This window comes from Podarcis tiliguerta (genome assembly GCF_965153285.1).
Source record: "Podarcis tiliguerta genome assembly, chromosome: 6".
Lineage (NCBI taxonomy): Eukaryota > Metazoa > Chordata > Lepidosauria > Squamata > Lacertidae > Podarcis > Podarcis tiliguerta.
Window position 1 is genome coordinate 39,607,177 of NC_139539.1, and position 21,167 is coordinate 39,628,343.

Here is a 21,167-nt window from a genome sequence, read left to right on the forward strand (position 1 = left end):
CTTAATATTTCACTATATCTGCTTCATTAGTACAATAAGGATGATCCTCAGTGTAAACATCCTGCTCCTGGCCTTCATGATGCAAAGGAACACAAAAGCTGGTCTGCACAGAAATGCTGCCAAAAACCTAACCTTTGGGAATAGATTCTGGGGCGAGATGCTGCATTGCTGGGTGTGTGTCTTGGTTTGTGGATTAAATCTGTTTTCTTATATTCAGATACCCTTGAAAATTCCTTTGTTGAACAAGTGTGCTTGAAATATAGGTTAGGGAGATACCAAGAGGGGAAACAATGAGTTCCTGTATCCGTGCAACTCATGGTGGGGTCCTTGCAGCAGGAGAGCATTTGTTGAGAGGGATTTGTACTGGAGAACTGGCAGGAGTGAAACACTCTTTCCCTGTGCACCTGCTTATTCTCTCCCCCACCATCCCCCTCTGCCAACAGTTCCCCCTGTTAGCAAATACAGGCTTGGAACCAAACACTTGCCCTGCTAGTCCAGTCTGGCTCTTGGAAAAGAAGCCTGTGATTGAGGATGCACTGCCTAAAATGATGTGGGTTCTGCAGTATTTGCTTGAATCTCCATGTCTCCATGCTCTTGGAGATCCAAGTGGTAGCACACCCCCATGTAATGTAGAGAGAAGTACAAGAGAGTTGTGAGAGGTTAGGGCAATGCTTTGTGAGCCTAACTTAACCATCTGGCCCATTTCTGCCACCATTTCTGCTGGCTATTGGAACATCTAAACATTGATGCATCATTTGCTTAGCCTACAGTCTTTCTGTATATTTTCGCCAGCTAAAACAGCTAAGTTGCATACTGACATTCTGTCCCCGTTCAATGATTTTGAGTGATGCCCGACATCTGCTTGGCCCTTCACCACCCGGTTCTTCATGAAAGTAGGCAAGCTGATTGTTCCCACTATACAGAAAGGGCAAAAAGAGGCAAAGGCCTACTTTGTCCAGAGTTGGAATGGATCCCATATCTTGACATAGGCATGCTGTCCATTTGTCAGTGGGAGGTGTTCTTCTCCCCACACCCCAAAGAATGTGAGCAGGACAAAAGGCTTTTTCATCCTAGCTGCGTTGCTGCATGGAGACTCCTTGAAACAAAGCTTGTTGCACTCTGGTGCTTGGACACCTTCATGGTGCAAGCTCAGCATTGGACAGGCTGCCATTTGCTTCATTCCCTTGCCAATGCTGAAGTAGGCAACAAGACCACGAAATGAGAGTGCTTACCATAATGGTATCCTGCCCCGCCAATATGAAAGAGGCATGAGTCTGCTGCACCATGAGTTATGCCAGGCACCTTGTGCAAGCATCATCCTCTGTTTCTTGGCTTTTCCTAATCAATCTTGGATGCACTGATTTCAACTTGCACCAAGCACCTACCTCTGGATCGGCTGGATGGTGGAACAAACTCCTTTTCAGCCTTTTCTGCACAGCTGTAAGGAACAATGCAGAGACCAATGTCTGCTATTGCTTCCCTGAGTTACCTGGCCCCTGCTCCATTCATTCTTGTATAAGCGGCTTTAAAGGCTTGGTCAGATTGTCCTGTGAACATTGAAATCACTGAAACCTTGGGCATAGTTGCATGCTGCTTTAATGGTGTCACTTGAAGTGACATCAGTGTGTTTAAAGAATTGCAACCAAATGCAGGGGGCTTGATCCACACTGGGACCACAATTTGTGGAGAGAGGAGGCTTACCACTGGCCTATTACTGCCCGCCCCCCCACAAAATGGTAATAGCAAAGCAATGGAAGTATTATTATTTGACTATTCCAATTTGCTGCACAGGTCACCCCGCTGTGCTACTGATGCTCCTACTAACTACTGTAGTGGGTTTTTTGGGGGGGTGGGGTCAAGGTGAGAGATGGAAGAAAGAAACTTCCCTCTCCCTATTCACACCGATCCTCATCTGCCTTGGGGGGCCCTGTGCTTGTTTTTAATTTAAAACAATGGCACTGGGTATCACTTAGAACAGTGCAATTATAGCAACATGTAGTTTGACCCCTATCTGTCTTCCAGTGATGGAGAGAACTGCCATGTAGCTGGTGCAAGAGTAGAGATGCAGTAAGATTTTGCCTTCAGCTCCTTCCCAGGAGCTGTTGATTTTCAGTGTATCTATTTCTTATGGGTGCCTTGGAATATCTCCTTAATGGCCCAGATGTGAAGTAAGGCTGCATAACCTATCGTCTCATGAGGCTGAAGGTATTCCAATCACTCACCTGGGGACCATTTTCAAAATCTGAGGGTGTGAGGGAACAAAGGAACTTGACAGAAAGTACATCTCCCAGAATAATGCAGTAATTAAACAGCTGCTGGAAAGTGATTATTCTACGGCCTTCATCCTGCCACCACCGCCTTCCTCGGTCTCCCCACCCACCCTGAAAAAGTATCTGAATTGGTTACCCTGAATCCTCCACAAATGCAGGTTTGGGCTTGAGTTTGACACATCTCCCATAAACTCGCCAACACTCTCTGTCATGACCTTGACTTGGGCACTATTTTCTTTCTCTAAATAGTTCTTGCTCTGAGCTGTGCTTCCTAGGACTTGAGCCGCAGTCATACCACTTAAGCTTCTGCTACATTCCAGCAGAGCTTAGTGGCACTGGCAGCAAAAGAGTCCTGGCAGGGAAATGAGACTCCCTCTTGCTGGGTAGAAAGCTTTTTACTGTTTCCCACCCTCCTCTTGTCACTCTGGCAAGTCCTTGGATGTAGGGAGCAGAATTGCTTAATAGCATTTGCTGCCGGTCAGGTGGCTGCAAAACCTCAACCAGTGTGCCAGTGTGCCAGCCAGTGTGGTGTAGTGGTTAAGAGCAGTAGACTCGTAATCTGGGGAACCGGGTTTGCGTCTCCGCTCCTCCACATGCAGCTGCTGGGTGACCTTGGGCTAGTCATACTTCTTTGAAGTCTCTCAGCCCCACTCACCTCACTGAGTGTTTGTTGTGGGGGAGGAAGGGAAAGGCGCATGTTAGCCGCTTTGAGACTCCTTAGGGTAGTGATAAAGCTGGATATCAAATCCAAACTCCTCCTCCTCAACGTTCCTGGGGCAAAGCATAGTATTGGGGCCCTTCTCCTGCATACACTTTGAATGCTATCAGTAGATGACATAGTATATTTAACAGCATAATATTGACATAATGCATTCTGTGGCTTAGTCTGCAGTTTGATTGTGAATGCCAGTTCACTAAGTAGGCAAAGCTTGCTGTGAGTGGAGTTAATGCATCTCCTTCACATTCATAGCTGCTGTTTGTCCTAGTTCGACCTTACTCCTTTAAGGAAGCATTCCAGCTTACCTTCATTGAGTTTCGGAAATAGAATTATAACATTGGAAGGGACCCCAAGGGCAATCTTTTCCAATCCTCTTCAATGAGGGAATCACAGCTAAAGAATCCTGACAGGTGGCCAGCCAACCTCTGTTTAAAAACCTCCAGTGAAGGCGAGCCCTCCACCTTTGAGGTAGGTCTGTTCCACTGTCAAGCAGTTCTTACTGTCGGAGAGTTCTTCCTTATGTTTGGTTGGAATTTCCTACCTTGTAATTTGCATCCAATCGTTTGGGTCCGACCCTCTGGATCAGCAGAAAACAAGCTTGCTCCATCTTTTTTTATGTCTGCAGCCCCTCTCAGTCTCCTTTTCTCCAGTCTAAACATGCCTAACTCTCTCCTAAGGCTTGATTTCCAATAGGCTTCTTATATTTGACTCTACAAAAGAAACATAAGAGGAGCCTACTGTGAGAGGTCAATGGCCCCTCTAGCCCTCCATCCTATTATCACAGTGGCCAATGGGATGCCCATGGGAAACCAACAGGCGACTCCTCCATGCAAAGAGGTGGGGGAACGTTCTTTCATATGTGGTGGACTTGTAAAAAGGGCAAAAGAGTATTGGGAAACGATCCATAATAAATTGGGGGGAAATGTTTAAAAGTACTCCCCCCCCCCCAAAAAAAAACCCCAGAGTCTTTCTGTTGGGGATAATTCAGACTGAAATTCCCAGGTATCAAAAAATGGTTATTTAGCCCGAGAACATCTATGTGAAGAGGAGCTGGTGCTTGTACAGAGATCCCTGGATGCCACTTTGCAAACCATTCCCTTAGCAGGATTGCATTGAGGGGGATGAGATGCAAGCCTTTCTAAAACAAGGTTGCAGGACAGTGCTAGAGGTAGAAAACAGCTCCACTACAGTACTTGTTCGGCTGTTTGTTAAAGATAAACTTTTATTTCTTGAAGGCTGCAGTTGAGTTCATATGTGTTGAAATCACATGGACTCCTTTCTCAAGGAAAAGGATCCACGGGGGGGGGGGGGCACCTGCAGTGGGAAGAAATCAGGAGAGGCTTCTTGAAGGAGGTCTTCCGGGGGCTTGGTCATTAGGCTTGCTGTGTGGGAAGGAAGCTTAGTACAACTTCTCATTAGCTGCGCATTAAGACTCCCAAAATAGGGTTTTGTTTTTTTCCCATTTAATATATTTTTTTTCTTTCTCTCCTGCACAGGGGATTAAAACTTTGTGTTTGCCTACAGCCAGGTTCTGCTGATACCCTAACCTAATTGCACGAGAACAAGAAGTCTCTGGGCCAAATCACAACAAAAGTAGCAGCAATTTTAGCACTGCATGACTTGGATCCCACTCTTCTTGGTGGAATGTGTCTCATTTAGGGCTGCTTTAAGCCTCTTTTGTTTGCTGGACATTCCATTGCTGATGGCAGTTTTTCTTTCTGCGTGTGCTGGTGAAAACGGGCTTGAAGGGAAAATAAGACCACACGATTTATGGACCTAATGTAAGGTTGTGGAAATGGCAGGCAATGATTTCCATGACAGTGATGAGCCTTTGACCATCTGCCAGAAGTAGTTAGTGCTGCTGGCCACATTCTTAATTTCCTAGTTCGTGTTACACTTTTCTCACCACAAATATTTATTTATTTAGAGCAGTGGGACCCCACTCTTCAGCCAAAAGGCTTCCAGCGCAGCTCACATGGAATCAAAACAAAACACTCCCTACCCACAGGCTTACATTCAAATAACACACGAACAACACACAAGGGGAAAGGGAGAAGGAGGGAAGAGGAAAAGAAAACTCTAAGCTCATGCACCAGTTTCTAGACAGTTGTTTCTATATTGACTAGCTAGCACACTTCAGAGGCAGGAGGTGCCTGATGGAGCTAAATCTTCAGCAAAGTGGATGCAATGAACCCTGATTCCTATCTCTCCTACTGAGGTAGCCTGAGAAAATGGCTGCCCCCAGGTGACAGCAGAGAGAGAGGAGGCCTGGTGGAGCTGGCCTGTCACAACTGAGCTGGTGACATATGGTCACCCTAGTGCCGCATTACAGATTCCTCTCAGTGGTTTATGGCTTCTGATGGTGCAATAAGGAGTTACGCAGCAGTATCTCCTGGGCTGCTCAGAAATTGTCTCAAAGGATAATTGATCTAAAACCTAGCCCAGACTGGGAAAGCAGCCAAGATGGTCTCTGGCCTCATCAGAACCCTCAGCTTCTGTAGCTGCAGTCAGTTGGGCCTGCAAGGCAGGGAGCAGGTCTTCCAAGACTCAAAACCATGGTGGTGTCTGAGGTACAGATTTGACACAATTTATTTTATGAGTGACCCCTTCCAACGGAGTAAGGACTTTCACTGTTTAAGCAGGCTGTGGAGTGGGTAGAGTGTTTGTATTCTTGATAAGCTTTATTCATTCTCTGAAGTTACTTCTTGGGTATCTGCCAGCAGTGTGTTTCTTCTCTGAGTCCAATTGACATGAGCGTTTAATTCCATTACTTGAGCTCACAGGGACCCTTTCAGTTTTCAAGATTCCAATAAATGAAATTAAGCATAAGTCGAAGGGGTCTGGGTCCTGGGACCCCCCAAAATAATGAAAAGTTGCACAATATATTTTTACAGTAACTGTTAGCAAGCTCTTGTAAGGCATTATGTATCTAAGGCTACCGATGATTTCAGGTCCATGGCTCTGCTGTGTTAACTTTTTTTAAGTCTCTTGTGACTTGGTGAAAAGCATGTTTCTAGTCCTCGTGATAACTGATGTTGTGAGCAATAATGGAAATCATTCTTGGACAGAGCCGTGGGGGTTCTGCATCTTAAACAGCAAGTGGTTCTTTGCTTGTACCACTTCACATTATCTTCCCTTTCTTATCTTCAGTTGGAATAAAAGGCAACTGGTTTTTTTCTGAGCAAAGAATTGGAGTTTTCCCTGGTACAGTTTGCCTATTGCACTGCCATGCATAACTCCATAAAACATCGATATGCTGTGGAAGTTCACTTCCAGTTCTTCTAACCTTGAGTTGGACCTTTTTGCTGAACCTGAGTAACACAGCTTATATTTGGCTGTGGGACCAGGGCAACTAAACTTATATATAGTTATATATGCAAGGTATATAAATGAATGTAATAATAATAGTCAAACCTCAGGTTACAGCTGCTTCAGGTTGCGTTTTTTCAGGTTGCGGACCACCGAAACCCAGAAGTACCGGAACGGGTTACTTCCAGGTTTTGGCGGTTGCACATGCACAGAAGTGCTAAATTGCGCTTTGCGCATGTGCAGAAGCACCAAATTGCAACCCACGCGTGTGCAGACGCGGATTGCGAATGTGCATCCTGCATGGATCACGTTCGCAACCTGAGCATCCACTGTAACTGCTTCAACTGATCCACATGCCAAAATGTTGCCAAAGCCTAGACTTATGATACCAGCTCCCTACACATTAAAATCTGTGGTTTAGCTGTAAGCATCCTTTGAAAACCAGTTCAGAATGCATTGATCCATTTGCTTTATGTTGAAATATAATGTTTAATCTCTGTTTTATCTTGCAGGCTAATATTGGGCAAATGGACACTCCCAAAGAGCTTTGGAAGATGATAACAGGGAACATGGCTCTGATTCAGGTGAATTTTGAGCAAGAGTATGATGTCTTTAAACATGAAGGGCAGCTTGTAAGGAGACTAAAGTCCTGTCAGTTTCTCCACAATTTCTGAATGCATCCATCATGTGTTCACCAGCTCTGAAGAATGAGCAGCATAGTGCCCCTGCTATCAAATTTGTTTGCAATATTTAGGGTCTGTGTGCAAAAAGAATGTCTCTCCATGCCCCACTCTCCCCTCCTGCCATAGCCTGGAAGAAGATGTGTGTCCTTTGTGTTTGACCCAATGAATAGGAAGCCTGTGTCTTCAGAGCAAAAGGGCTGGCTTGGCTGGCTCCAGCAACAGAGAGAATGCAGTGTGGGTCAGAACACGCAGTAACCTCTATGACTGCTGTTAAATTGCAGTAGCTTCCTGAATTGTTCTGCACAAATGGGAATAGGAGCTTCAAGTTCTTTTTCTCCTACTAATGCCTGACTGCATCTTCTAGGTTCAAGCAACGGTGGTTGGCTTTCTGGCTTCAATTGCTGCAGTGATATTTGGCTGGATCCCAGATGGGCACTTCAGCATTGGCCATGCCATTCTCCTCTGTGCCAGTAGTGTGGCCACAGCCTTCATAGCCTCCCTTGTGCTGGGTAAGGAGCATATGCTATATAAGGAGGGAAGAAGAGGTGCTCTGCCTGCAGTACCTTTGCAGCAAGACTGAAACCTTTCCTTTCTCTGGTGTCTAGGCATGATCATGATTGGCGTAATCATTGGCTCCAGAAAGATGGGCATCAACCCTGATAATGTGGCTACGCCTATAGCTGCCAGTCTCGGTGACCTCATCACACTTGCCCTGCTCTCTGGAATCAGCTGGGGTCTCTACATCGAACTAGGTAAGCTGAAGGCGATTGCATGACGGTGTTCTGTATGAATCATTCTGTTCATTCCCTATAAAATTCCCCAGCCTATTCCCAGCAGTCTCATTTATAAGGTGAATTCACATTTGTACTGGTGTCTGGTGCACACCTGATGCTGGCTTCCTGCAAGCATGGCTTGCAAATCGGAAGCTGATCTCAGATGTGTGCTACCTCTCCTCTGTCCTCATTCCCATCCCACTTCTCCTGTACTCACGCTAACCATGATTAATGCCAACCAGGTTCCCTCGTAACCATGGTTTCGACTTTTTTGCCTTTCCAGGGAGGCCATTGTTTCACACTGGTGCCCTTGTAACTTTAAACCACGAGTGGTTCTGACAATGGAATGGAGAGAGAAGGGAAGGTTGCTGATTCCCTGTTCCCAAGTCATGTTTTACAGTGAGCCGTCTTTACATCTGCTCAAACATCTGTAGTTTATTACTGCGGAGATTATTGAGAAAAAAAGTTCTTCTGTCCTGTTTTTGAATGACTGTTTTGGTGGGGATTCAACTACATTCCTCTGCTTTGCTTGTATATTAAGAAGAATAGTAACAGCTGCCACAGATGTCTGTGCATATGGGAGATGGTACTACTTGAAAAGTATCCAAATATTTTTGACCTGGAGGACAGATGATAATATACTACTCCAGAAATATCTAAGCTGTCAATTTCAAGGCAGTTTCAAGGGGAGAGAGTGCATTACTGCTGAATCTCCCACTAGCAGGCTCCAGTGCCTAACTCTAGCTCTGCCATCCCCATTGTCCATGCCACCTGGGAGTCGTAAGTGGTAAAGGCTGCTCTAACTGCATCCATGTGAAGATCTAATAAAGTATCACTGCAAATGCATTTTTTAGGTCAGAAGGTTTGGGTTGCCGTGCTACGGTTCTCCTTAGCAAAACCCTTATGCCCTCTACAGTGAAGGTTAGGACATATTGAACTCATGGGAAACTTGTGGCCCAAAGGCACTACTCTCTGCACCTAAACTGGTCCTGGTCCTGCAATGGTCTCAGTCAGCCATGTGGACCGAGAGGTAACCCAACAGGGACTGTAGCATCCTGCCCATGTGTAGTGCAGGGAACAGTGCATTTGAACTTCTAAAATAAATATGAGTTGTTGTGACCTTAGAATACTACATTCATTGGAATGGTGTGTTGCGTCGTCAGACATCAAAGATTCCCTTTGGCCTTGTGTAGAATTTAAATCCTAAGCATGACAAAACAGGCTGCCTTCTTCAGTGAGTGAAACTGCAATATGATGGTTGTCTTGCCACAAACTGCTGTCTTTCACCCTGCGATGGTGGTTCTTTGACCTCTGGTTTCTTTTTCCCACTTAGAGGAGAAAGCCTATGTGAATCCACTGGTGTGTGCTTTCTTTGTTGCCCTGCTGCCCCTTTGGATCATCATTGCCAAGAAAAATCCAGCAACCCGGGAGGTGCTGTACTCTGGCTGGGAACCAGTCATCATTGCCATGGCTATTAGCAGGTAAGAAGGTGGCAAGGGGCTGCTCTCTAGGAAGGATGTCTTGGCCTCAGACTCTGAGCCACGTGATCTGTCTGCTGCTTAAGAAGCAGATAAAATTGTTGGGGGGAAGCAGGCATTTCTGTTCTAGATTGGGCCGTCCCTTTAATTGGGCAAACTATTCAGAGTAAGACTGAGAGTGGCTCTTTTACGACATCATTTAGTCACATGAAACTAGTTTTGTGAAATCCATCTTTCTTAGCCTCAGTGAAAACAGACCGCAAATGACTGGATGTCAGTTGACTCAAAAGCACTTTATACACTTCAAAGAAATCTTTCAAATAAAGTTTTTTAGGAATCGTAGTAATTCACTGAGTGATTTCATTGCATCATCGAAAACCAGAATGTTGCTAAGTTGGCAGTAACTCTTTTGTGCAGATAGCTATTCTGCCCTGAATGTTTTCTTCATTTTCTTCCATTTTGTTGTTACAGTGTTGGAGGACTGATATTGGATAAAACTGTATCAGATCCGAATTTTGCAGGGATGGCAGTCTTTACACCGGTTATAAACGGTGAGTTTCTTTTCACTTGCACCGATCGCACATTCACACACATCCCAGGCCTTTCTACTACCAAATGCCTACTGGGAACAACTTTCATGATTTATTTAATCATGGCTTGATTCGTTGTGTATTTTTAAAATGTAATTTAATGATACTTGTTTCACCAACATTGGAAGGATTTGTATTCTGAAAGTTGGAGTATAATTTGTAGTAAGAGATGTTTTGTTTTTTTAAGTGACAACTTAGGAAGGACAGCTACAAGCATGTGTAAAAAGGATTGGGGGATGTAATGAAGTGGTCCAGGAATTGGTTCCGGATTCTTCAGGGAAACTATTTCAATGGTTCTCTCTCTCTTTCTCTCTCCTCGTTCTTTCTAGGTGTTGGTGGCAATCTGGTGGCTGTCCAAGCCAGCCGCATCTCCACTTACCTCCACATGAGTGGGATGCCTGGAGAGAGTTCTGAGGCAGCCCCTCGAAAGTGTCCAAGTCCTTGCAGCACTTTCTTCAGTTCAGGTAGTCAATTTGTGTAGTGTACTGCCCCCCCCCTTTAAATATGTCCTTTTAAAGTCACAGCATCTCAAAAGCAAAGCTAAGATTGATTGCTTCATAGAGAGGAAGACCAATTGAAGATTTGTTGGTTGACTCTAACTTAAATACTCACCATTCTAGCCCTGTAGGAAGTCCGTCAATCTAAGCACATCTCCTCCTGTCTTGCTCCTGTATCCTACAGAATTTTGGGAGTTCTGTATAGCTAGTTCTAAACGCAGTTTGGCCTTGTGTCTTTGGAAACCCTTGTTTTTCCATTTCCTTGTTCTCCATAACAAATCTTCATGTAAATTAAAAGTGATTTAGTTGTTTGTGGGTTTACAAACTGCATCTGTGGAACTATTTTGAAGCTCTTGCTTGAGTAAGCCTGCAAATTTTCTAGTGGTACAATTCCTACTAGATTCTGTAGTGATGTTTTGCCTTCTTATAACATAAAGCTGGCTCTGGGTCAGTCCATACAGCTTTCCCTTCAGTGAGACGGCCTAGGACAGGGAAGAGGAACCTGTGGCCCTCCAAATGGTGCTACAGCTACCATCGTTCTTGACCATTAGCCATGCTGTCTGCAGCTGATGGGACTTGCAGTCAGACAACTTCTGGAATGCCACACTTTCCCCATCCCTGGCCTAGAACTTTGTATAACTACAATTTTCAGAATAAGGCTTGTAGTGCAGAATCCCGTGTCTCCTAAGGATTCTTTGTCGCCTTGGCTAGAAATGTGCTTAAAGAAATCCATCACAGATGTAGAGAAGATCCCGGAAATTAATTGCAACTCGTTGCAAAGATGCACTAGAATTTTTTTTGGGTGGGGCTTCGTTCACATTCATTTGCTGAGGGTTCATTGATCCCTGTTGCTTGCTGTTACACACAGACTTTCTACAAGTTCTGACAAATGTGAACTACTGTATTTTTCACTCTATAACACGCACCTGACCATAACACGCACATAGTTTTTAGAGGAGGAAAACAAGAAAAAAATATTCTAAACAAAACTGGATGTATGATTTTTGTGGTTCATGCTGTGGCCACAGACATGTGATCTGACTGAGTTTGGAGTAGCCCAATGCAAAAATCCTGAGGATCCATGTGGATCTGTGCTTTGTAACCACGTTTTAAGTGGGGAGGGAAGGAAAAGCACTCAAGGGACAAGGCGCACACGTGGGGTGTGTTGGAGAAGGATGCTGCCAATAATGAAGAAGAGGGGTATAAGAAGAGAAGGTCCTCTCCTCTCCCACTTTGCTCCTTTAAATCAAGCAGGCTCTGCTTTTCTCCCTCCTCCCTGCTCATCCCCGGCTTAGCGAGCTGAAAAACTTTGCTGCTATGTAGCGAGCTGAATGGGGAGGAGAGAGGGGCAGAGAGCCTGCTTGCTTTAAAGGAGCCAGCCGGACAGGAGCCACTTACACTCGTGTAAGCGGCTCCCCTCCTCTCCCGCTTTGTTCCTTTAAAGAAGCAGGCTCTCTGTCCCTCTCTCCTCCCCACTCAGCGGCTCTTCTCCCGCTTTGCTGTTTCAAAGCGAGCCACGGAGGAGGGAAGGAAGGGGAACCATGGATCCTCTGCTCACGACTGCAGCAGATCCCCCCCGCCACCCGTAGGCATTCCCTCCATAACACGCACAGACATTTCCCCTTACTTTCTAGGAGGAAAAAAGTGAGTGTTATGGTGCAAAAAATACGGTAATTTCATATCCCGCTTGGTGACAAATATGTAACTGAATGGAACGTGCAAAATAAAAATACACTATCCTTATTTTCATATTTCAATTGCAGGAATTCAGATTGTTTGTCATATAATTCTAATCATGTAACCTTGGCACAGAACATAGATTTCTGTCTAATGGGTAGAACAAGTCAAGGCTGCTTCTCCTGATTAATTTGTGGGATAACCTAGCTTCTGTTGTCTAAGCTGTGGTAACATCTAATTATTGCAATGCATTCTACGTGGGGCTGCCTTTGAAGATGGCTTGGAAACTGCAGCTGGTGCAGAGTTCAGCAGCTTGATTGCTGATTGGGACAAGACAATCTGAGCCCATCACACCCAGCTAATTTGTTTCTAGGCCCAATTCAGAGTGTGGGTTTTGACCTATAAAGCCTTATGTGGTTCAGGACCACCTCTCCCCACGTGAACCAACCTAGACCCTGCTCTTTTATACATATTACTTGTATTTTTAGGTTGTTTTACCCTTGATTTTAATGCTTGTATTTCGTAAGTCTCTTTGAGTTCGACTTTCTGAAATGAAGCAACTAATAAATGTGATGGTGGTGATGCTAATTCCTCAGCTGCCTCTTTACCTCTGTTCTGCAGATGTAAATTCCCGGTCTGCCCGCGTTCTCTTCCTCCTGGTGGTTCCAGGCCACCTTGTCTTCCTCTACACCATCAGCTCCATGCAAGGCGGCCACACAACACTCACCTTGATCTTTATCATTTTCTACATGACTGCAGCACTTCTCCAGGTACGCACTGGGTTTGGTTGCCTGACCTACCTTGTCAGTGGTGAGACTGGAATTTGATTGGAATGATTTACATGGATCTTTTACTGACCACCTACACATGGTTAGGTGTTGGTTGCTGACAGCATTTGGAGTTTAAGCACATCAGCAGAAGTTGACCTTGACACCAAATCACTGCTGGGAGAGCATACCTTATGCTGCATATAATCACACTGAGGCTCTGAGTTTAGGAAAATAAGAAAGCTACGTTTATAGCAGGAAACACATGCTTGATAGGAAAGTTCCTAATTCTAACTTAACTGAGTGTAGAAGGCAATGACCCATGCTTCCTCTTACGTCTCAGCGGGACGTCCACTCTTCCAAGCTGAGGATGAAGGAGGAAGAATGAGGTCAGCAACCCTAGGAGTTTATCTGTAGTTAACTTATAAAGAGATCTGAAGTAAGTTCTAGCGTAATTCAGTGGAAGTTTCTCTAAGATAAGGGAATACAGTCGTACTTAAGAAGTCGAATGGAATCCGTTCCGGAAGTCCGTTTGACTTCCGAAACATTCGGAAACCAAAGCACAGCTTCTGATTGGAAGCCGCGGAAGCCCTGTCGGATGTTCGGGTTCCAAAGAACGTTCACAAACTGGAACACTCACTTCCGGGTTTGTGGCGTTCAGGAGCCAAAACATCTGAGTACCAAGGCATTCGGGATCCGAAGTACAACTGTATACAGAATTGCAGCCAATGCTCCTTTGGCATAATGAGCCACATTTTACAGAATACAGTATTGTTTTCAAAGATATAATTGAATATATTGTTACTACTTTTTAGAAATCAGTAGATTTTTAAAAAAGAATTCCTTTTTGTTTGCTTAACAGAGCTGACATCTACCAATATGATTTCTCTCAATCATATGCAGCTTCCATGATGACTTGCATACCACTGTTATAAACTTAAAACAGTTTTTCCCTTGACACTTAATGTTCTGGAAAATGTTGAACCTCTGATAACTAAATAGTGCCAGGCTCAGTTTAAAATCCTTTTTGTAAAGCTGTACTTGGACATGCAATTCTTAAGCAATTCACAAGCTTTGATATGTCTTAAGCAAGTCCCACTGAATTCTATGGACCTTACTTCCATGTAAATATAAGAGTCCAACCTCTGTTCTTCTACTAATAAACATTTATAGTGAAATACTATCCAAAATATACCATGTTCTCCAGTTTGCTGTTCTGTCAAAGTATGTTATGTTTCTGCACATTATAAAACAAAATGTTATGTGGTATATTATGCCATGTACAAGCACAGTCAATATGTGCACATGGGATCTTTTAAAAAACAAATGTTTATACTAACAATTCAGTCCTTTTTAGTTGTCATAATGAAGTTATCTAAACGACTTTCCAAATGCCTAACCTACTAATTTGGATAATAGACTAATTGGTGAACCAATACAGTGGTACCTTGGTTCTCAAACTTAATTTGTTCTGGAAGTCCATTCCAAAACCAAAGCATTCCAAAACCAAGGCACACTTTCTCATAGAAAGTAATGCAAAACAGATTAATCCGTTCCAGACTTTTAAAAACAACCCCTAAAGCAGCAATCTAACATGAATTTTACTATCTAATGAGACCATTGATCATAAAATGAAAACAATAATCATTGTACTATAAAATAAATAAGACAGTATTGTAGATGATAAAAATTAAAATTACTTTTTTCTTACCTGCACTGATGATAGTCATTGTTTGGATGGGGGGCTTTTATCCATTTTTGGCGTAATACAATCAATCAATCAATCAATCAATCAATAGCTGAAATGGGTTCCACACAGTCACAAAAACAAAGTAACTGAAAAAGCCTCAAAAACGCAAAATAAATAGCAAAAACAAAAGCGCCAAGCTTAATGTGTTCCGGAAGTTCGTTTGACTTCCAAAATGTTCAAAAACCAAGGCGCAGCTTCTGATTGGTGCAGGAGCTCTGGAAACAATAGCCGACAGCCGCATCGGACGTTTGGCTTCTGAAAATCGTATGAAAACCAAAACACTTCCAGGTTTTCGGCCTTTGAGTACCAAGTCATTTATCTGAGTACCAAGGTACCACTGTATAGGGTAGGTAGAAAGATAAATTTCTGTCCTTTTATTTTATTTTTAAGGGCAACAATTCTGAGGTACTGTACTTCAGGTCCTAATCACTTTAGATAACTGCATTGAGCATATATCCTCTAAGATTAGGCTAGATTTTGAGTAGCTTTTATCTGAAAGTAGTTTCTGACAGAGGAATTTACAACCCTTTCTCCTCCCACATAGACTCTTGTATGGCCACAGAAGGGTAGAAATTAGATTTCCTGCTGAGAAAAGGAGATGTGGGGCATGCCATTTCCTCCCTCCCTTGTTCAAGACTTTATTTACCCAGTAGTAAGTTGTCAAGTCAGCCAGAATGAATGATGGAAGGGGATGGGGATGAGGCTAGTGAAATGGACGCTGAGGGTTCTGATTACTCTCAGCTGTCCTTGTAGCGGATTTTGGCTTCCCATAATTCTTGGGCACAAACTGCAAAGCGCGGGAGGAAAGAGAGGCTGTGGCCAGGGAACTTTCAGCCGAAACTGACCACTTCCTTGACGCTTGTGGAAGTAGCTGCCGACTCTGAGTCATGTCAGCAGCTGAACAGAACCTCAGGGAAGTGACTTGCAGTTCTCCTGGGAAGAAAGGAAACATCCTGCCAGATGCAGCTCATGGGCCCCCCACTATGCTTGCAGGAGCTTGGAAAGTTTAGAAGGGAACTTTGGTGAACTTATCATTCCAGGGACATTGCATAGTACAGGTTGCTTCATTTCCAAAGGTCTGGAGGGAGACCTTTGCATAAGATAGTATTTCTCTTACTACTTACAGCGATTTGCAGTAACTGTAATTTGAGAGACCTGTCAGGAGTAAGCATGGACCAATGGTACCAAATATTATGGAAAACAGCCCTACTAGAAAAATTAACCAATAAACTGAAACTGACACGGGGACAAACAGAAGAAAACGCCTTTATCACATACACAGCCCAACAAGACAATGACAATAACCCACCAACAGCATACAAATCAATATGGCTAACCTGATCCAAAACACCCACTCACACATGAAAACAAAGATCACCACAGCCAATCACAAACAAACAACCACACCCTAGGCCAACCCCAACCTCTCTCACCACCAAAGAAACATAAATGAACAGCAGAGAACTTGCACGAGCAACGCTGACACGAAACCCTACATACATTAAGCAAAATAGAAACATTGCCACCTGACCCCCACCCACCCCCACCCATCTTTGCCCCCTCCCCCTCCCCCCAATGTCTCAACAAATGAAACTGATTTGTAAAAATGTTACATGGAAAAAATACGAGAGACTACACATACTTCTGTAAAACAAGAAAATCTTTAATAATTTTTTTAAAAAATAAAAATGGCTTTCATTCACATCTCCACCAGGCTGAGAAGCATCAGCAAGCAAGGTGGGCAGTCAGTTGTTTCTCATGAGTAACCATGTGCAGAGCATCACTTGCCCTGCCAGTTGGCCATAGGTCCTGGTGCTGTAGAGAGAGGAGGCCAGAGGTGAGAGCAGCCACAGTATTTCAGACTATAGAGTCTTCTCTCTTCCAGTCAGCTCGCTGTCGTTGCTCACCCTGCTATAGTGGTGCCATCAGGGCAGGACTTTGGGATAGAGGTCCTGGGCTCCATTCGGCAGAATGAACAGGAGGGTCGCAAATGCAGCAGGGGTGGCTAACCACATTTTGACCCCTGAGCCCTGACTCCTGAGGGCCAAATGTGGTCCTCCAGGTCTCTCCATCTGGCCCTTGGGAATCTCTCTAGGCCGCACAAGCTCACTAGCCCTGCTCTGCAACCTTCTTGAGGGCTTTTGTCTGACTGGAATGTGTCCTTCAACTCTGACCGTGCCTCTTGCTTCCTTGGATTGAAGAACAGAGAGGGGGCTGTTTATGTAGAAATGCGCTGTACAACTGGAAAATCTGCTTTTGTTGCTCTGCCTGCTTTTCCCTCTGGCCCCATCCCCTGTTGGCCTGTGGTTCCTAGAAGGGAATGTGGCCCTGGGACTGGAAAAGATGTAGATGCTTAGCATCTGAAGAGGAAGGCCCTGTAAATCTACTGGGTGACTTTAGAATCGGAACATTGCTAGAAGTGGGGAGTCTTTCCCAAAAGAGCTGTGTCCCCGTTAATCCACCACATTTGCGCAGGAGTGGCTGTTGTGCCCTTATTACTGAATTGGGGCTTGCGTTATCATAAAATATTGGATAATGCTGTGTATACCAAGCTTGCTTTAGTGCTTCAGTTCAAGACCAAACATGCAATTCCAGTGGCCTTGGCATCAGTGGCTAATGTGACGCATTGTGCTTCTGTCTTCTAGGTTCTCATTCTTCTCTACATTGCCGACTGGATGGTCCACTGGATGTGGGGCAGAGGCATGGACCCGGACAACTTTTCTATACCTTACCTGACAGCGCTGGGCGACTTGCTTGGGACAGGTCTGCTGGCCCTCAGCTTCCATATTCTCTGGCTCATCGGGGACCGAGACACAGACGTAGGGGACTGAAGCTACCCTTCCTCAGCATCTCCACTCCCCGGCTCTTTTCCTTCAGTGACATTCCCCACCCCCACCCCTTCTACAAAGCCTTGCTTGCCACCCTCTGTCTCTCTTTGGGACTTTAACTTTGATACTGGATTCTCATTATTTTCAATGGGAATTTTATGTGGTTTATATTTCAAGCCAAGTTTGTACAGGAAAAAAATGTTTTAGGAAGGATAAAAGAAGAAGAAAAATATGTAAAGACAATCACCAAGTGCAATTTCATAATGGTTAATATCTGAACTAAAGGATATTACAGAACAATTGATCAGATTTTTAAGAAATCCCACCTTCCCCAGTTTGCACCCACTGAAGACACTAAATGTGAAGGGCCTCTCTGTGTGTGTGTGTGTGTGTGTGTGTGTGTTTATGTTTGAGAGAGATGCAATTCATATTTGCTTTGTTATTTAAACTAGGTATAAGAGTTATTTGCCTATTGTCACAACTGGATTCTGAATCGGATTCAGTGGTTTGGATTCTGTGCATGCTTCCTTCAATTTGTCAACGCTAGTACTGCATCTGATTTGACCACAATCAAGGCCTTCATGGCTCAGAAAATTGACCACCTGCCATTAGTAGACTGCCCTATAACTCAAATTTGACTGTGTTGCATCCTACCCTAGGCTGAATGTTCTTTAAAGGATGTTGGGCTACTCGGAATAACAGAATGATTGGTGGGAATAGACCAAATTCATTCTCTGCTGAGGAGTCCACAAAAGCCTGACTCAAGAAGAGATGATTATGGTGGACTTCCACTATTTTATACTATAGTCTTAAAAAAGTGATACAGCTTAAGATCCACCTTGTTCCTGTTAGTTGCCACTTAGTGCCAGTTCCTTTGCAAAAACATGATCATCCGTTATTTTAAAAAGGCTGATACAAAGTACAGCTTATATTCAGCTGCCTATTGCTGTTAAGGAGAGTTGGATTTTCACTGCTTTACACAGAACCTGGGCGCTTGCTCTCTCACCTAATGCCTTTTTAAACCTATTGCCTCTTCTATGCTGTTTTGTTTATGAATGGTCCATTTTGATCTGAAAAACGATGAACCAACTGGTTTCATTTTCTCATTGTCTCCAAATTTTAAATGCCGGAGTTGAGATGAGTCATGGTGCTGCACTTTGACGTCAACTGTGGGTGCTTTGCAACCCCTGAGTTCTCGACACAAGTTATTTGAGGTCATCTGCAACAGCACAGATGCTGGATATTTCCCAGTCAACCTAGCAATGTGTCACATATGTATCCTTATACAGTACAAAGCAGTTGGTTCATATCAAAAGTCTTCACGTATTCAGGGATGAAAGCTCTTCACTTGTATGTCTTAAGTGTTTGTCTGGAAGATCAGCTTGGTGTACCCCCCCCCCACTCTGTCAAATAAATTCCTAGAGGTTACCCTCTCTATGTTGAGGTCATTAAATATGGCACGTCCTGGGTTTGTTTGTGGGTGCATTGCATGGCAGCACATAAGACCCATCTCTCACTTTCAACACTAGCAGGTTCTGGCTAAGGTTGGTAGTATTAAAAATAAATTGTTCTATTTTATGACTGTGAATCTGAAGAAATGTCATCCAATCTGACAGAATAACTGTCCGGAAACTGACACAGCATTTTTTTTTTTTATTACCTTAGAAGCATGACATTTATTTTTTGTCTCAAAAGTTCTGTAGAAGACTCCAAGTACTGGGGAACCTAGAGCCTGAGCACTCCGGATTTTACTGCATTCTGAGCTCCGCTGGCCAGGGAGCATTGGGGGAAATACAGATTAGCTTCTGTGAGCAATGCATTTCCTCTTTTGAAGTGCACCATGCTCACCACAAGTTCTGCAAGCCCCATGCTCTGGCCCTCATGGAGCTGGAACCCTTCAAATGAGTAGCTCAAGATAACGTAAATGGAAACAGCCACGTTGCTTCCCTAAAACAAGGTGTGACAAGGGGACCGTTTCATTCATCCTAGGAATGAAAGTGAAGACTCCAGATTGTCCTTGGATGGGGGCCTCTTGTGCTGGTATTTACTTGCATGTAGGTCATGTCTACCTATTCTTGTTAAGCACTTTAATCAAACACATTTCTTCAATGCAAACTCTACTTAAGCCAGGCATGGCCAAACTTGGCTCTCCAGATGTTTTGGGACTACAATTCCCATCATCCCTGACCACTAGTCCTGTCAGCTAGAGATGATGAGAGTTGTAGTCCCAAAACATCTGGAGGGCCCAGTTTGGCCATGTCTGACTTAAGCTCTCTTTACTTACTTCTCCATTAGCTTCTCCACGGTGGAGCATCCTTTCTTAATGTGCTTTCTCCTTTTGGCTTTACTTCCTAAATGAAACTGAAGTGCCGAGAGAAAATTAGTATGGATGTGTCTGGAATACACAATGGTCTTCTGAAGAAGATTGGAGTACTAGATTTGACTTGCTATGCCTAACAGGCCTGAGATTAGATAGAATACCTGTTGCCTTCAGAAAGGTGTATTGCCTTTTTATATTAAAAAAAAAACCCCACTAAGCATAACAGGGCAGCTTTTGCTAGCAACAATTATGCTTGCTGGGCTAGAGCATAAATGAGTTTCCTATAAAATTTGGATTTGGGACCCTGACCTTCTAAATAACTCTTGGAGGCAGTGTTGCTCCAGTTTGGAAGGCCTGAACTGTGATCAAAATGAAAGATCTAGATGGAAACTTGTGCAAAAGTGGTGCATAAAGGGCTCAGTTGGACCACTGTACTCTTGCGGCTGCTAATCTTAAACAGGGGCTGTTTTAGCATAGTTTTGTGGCTTCAGGAGCCTATTTCAGACCGCCCTGAGCATTGGCGCCCTCATACCAAGCCATCAAGAACAAAGCTTTGGGACCACAGTGCAAAAGTGTATCTAAGGCCATCTTTTCGATCTACATTGCAGGGTAGACTTAATTATGTGGAACAGTAAATGTGGATATAGATGTCAAACTTCTGTGAATAACAGTTTTTGCACAGCTGAAAGCGATACCCTTCTGACTTTCAACTGGGAGTACTTGTAAATAACTCAGTTTCTGCTTAAGAATGGGCTTTGTCAACATAACTCAGTGTTATCTAAAGGGCCCGGGACTTTCATCTTGCCTCCCCATAGCTGTTAAATGTTAAACTTCTATAATGACCTTCATCTGTCTCCCCTCTGTATGTGTTGGATGCATCTAAGTTTTCAGTTTTGTAACATTTGAGCAATCTGTTTCTTTATACATGGAATCCCCTTTGAACATCTTTCCTTCCTCATTACATCCATTTCTCTAGTCATAGTCTGTGTCTGTGCATCCCGTGAAAGAGTGTAACTCTCCTGGTCTTGGCTGCAAGACTTAGCCCCAAGCCCAGGAGCTGGAGTGTCTGCATGTCACTTGGGTGGAATCCCTAGATTTTATTATGTATGCAGTGGGGTGAGATGGGGGAACAAAGTGGGTGTGTATGAACAGAATTTAATCTCAAAGCATTGAAGAATAATTTTATTCTCACCGGTTGCACTCAAATGCATGTATATTTAAACCTGGCTGCAAATGACGATGAAGCTATTGGTTTACACCTTTATTAAAAGAAAAAGAAACTCATTATTTATAGTTGCTGTAACTGAATTGACAGATGCCAATTTAACTGATAAATTATATTTGGTAAAATAAAGATGACATTTCTTTATACGGCTCATGGTGGTTTTTCTGTTGGTTAAAAAAGGTCCGCAGTTGAAGCTTCACTGATCCTATTGGTATGTAAAACACAACCCCCACTTCCAAGCCCCATAGGTGCTCTAATCCAGTGTTCCCCAACCTTGGGCCT

General features: G+C 43.8%; 1 protein-coding gene across 7 annotated transcripts in view; it reads left to right on the plus strand.

The window, feature by feature from the left end:
- The window catches only part of SLC41A1 (solute carrier family 41 member 1), a 38,166-nt gene extending 17,137 nt beyond the window's left edge, over nucleotides 1-21,029 (plus strand). For 4 of the 7 annotated variants that reach the window (XM_083444478.1, XM_083444479.1, XM_083444480.1 and 1 more), the window contains exons 4-11: nucleotides 6,810-6,881; nucleotides 7,345-7,489; nucleotides 7,586-7,732; nucleotides 9,087-9,234; nucleotides 9,703-9,782; nucleotides 10,151-10,285; nucleotides 12,617-12,765; nucleotides 17,158-21,029. In XM_083444478.1, coding sequence (XP_083300604.1) covers nucleotides 6,810-6,881; nucleotides 7,345-7,489; nucleotides 7,586-7,732; nucleotides 9,087-9,234; nucleotides 9,703-9,782; nucleotides 10,151-10,285; nucleotides 12,617-12,765; nucleotides 17,158-17,343 — 1,062 coding nt within the window. In that variant the 3' untranslated portion in view covers nucleotides 17,344-21,029. The remainder of the gene's footprint in view (nucleotides 1-6,809; nucleotides 6,882-7,344; nucleotides 7,490-7,585; nucleotides 7,733-9,086; nucleotides 9,235-9,702; nucleotides 9,783-10,150; nucleotides 10,286-12,616; nucleotides 12,766-17,157) is intronic. The other 3 variants (XR_014512199.1, XR_014512201.1, XR_014512200.1) reach the window with 2 other exon arrangements.
- The last annotated feature ends 138 nt before the right edge of the window (nucleotides 21,030-21,167 follow it).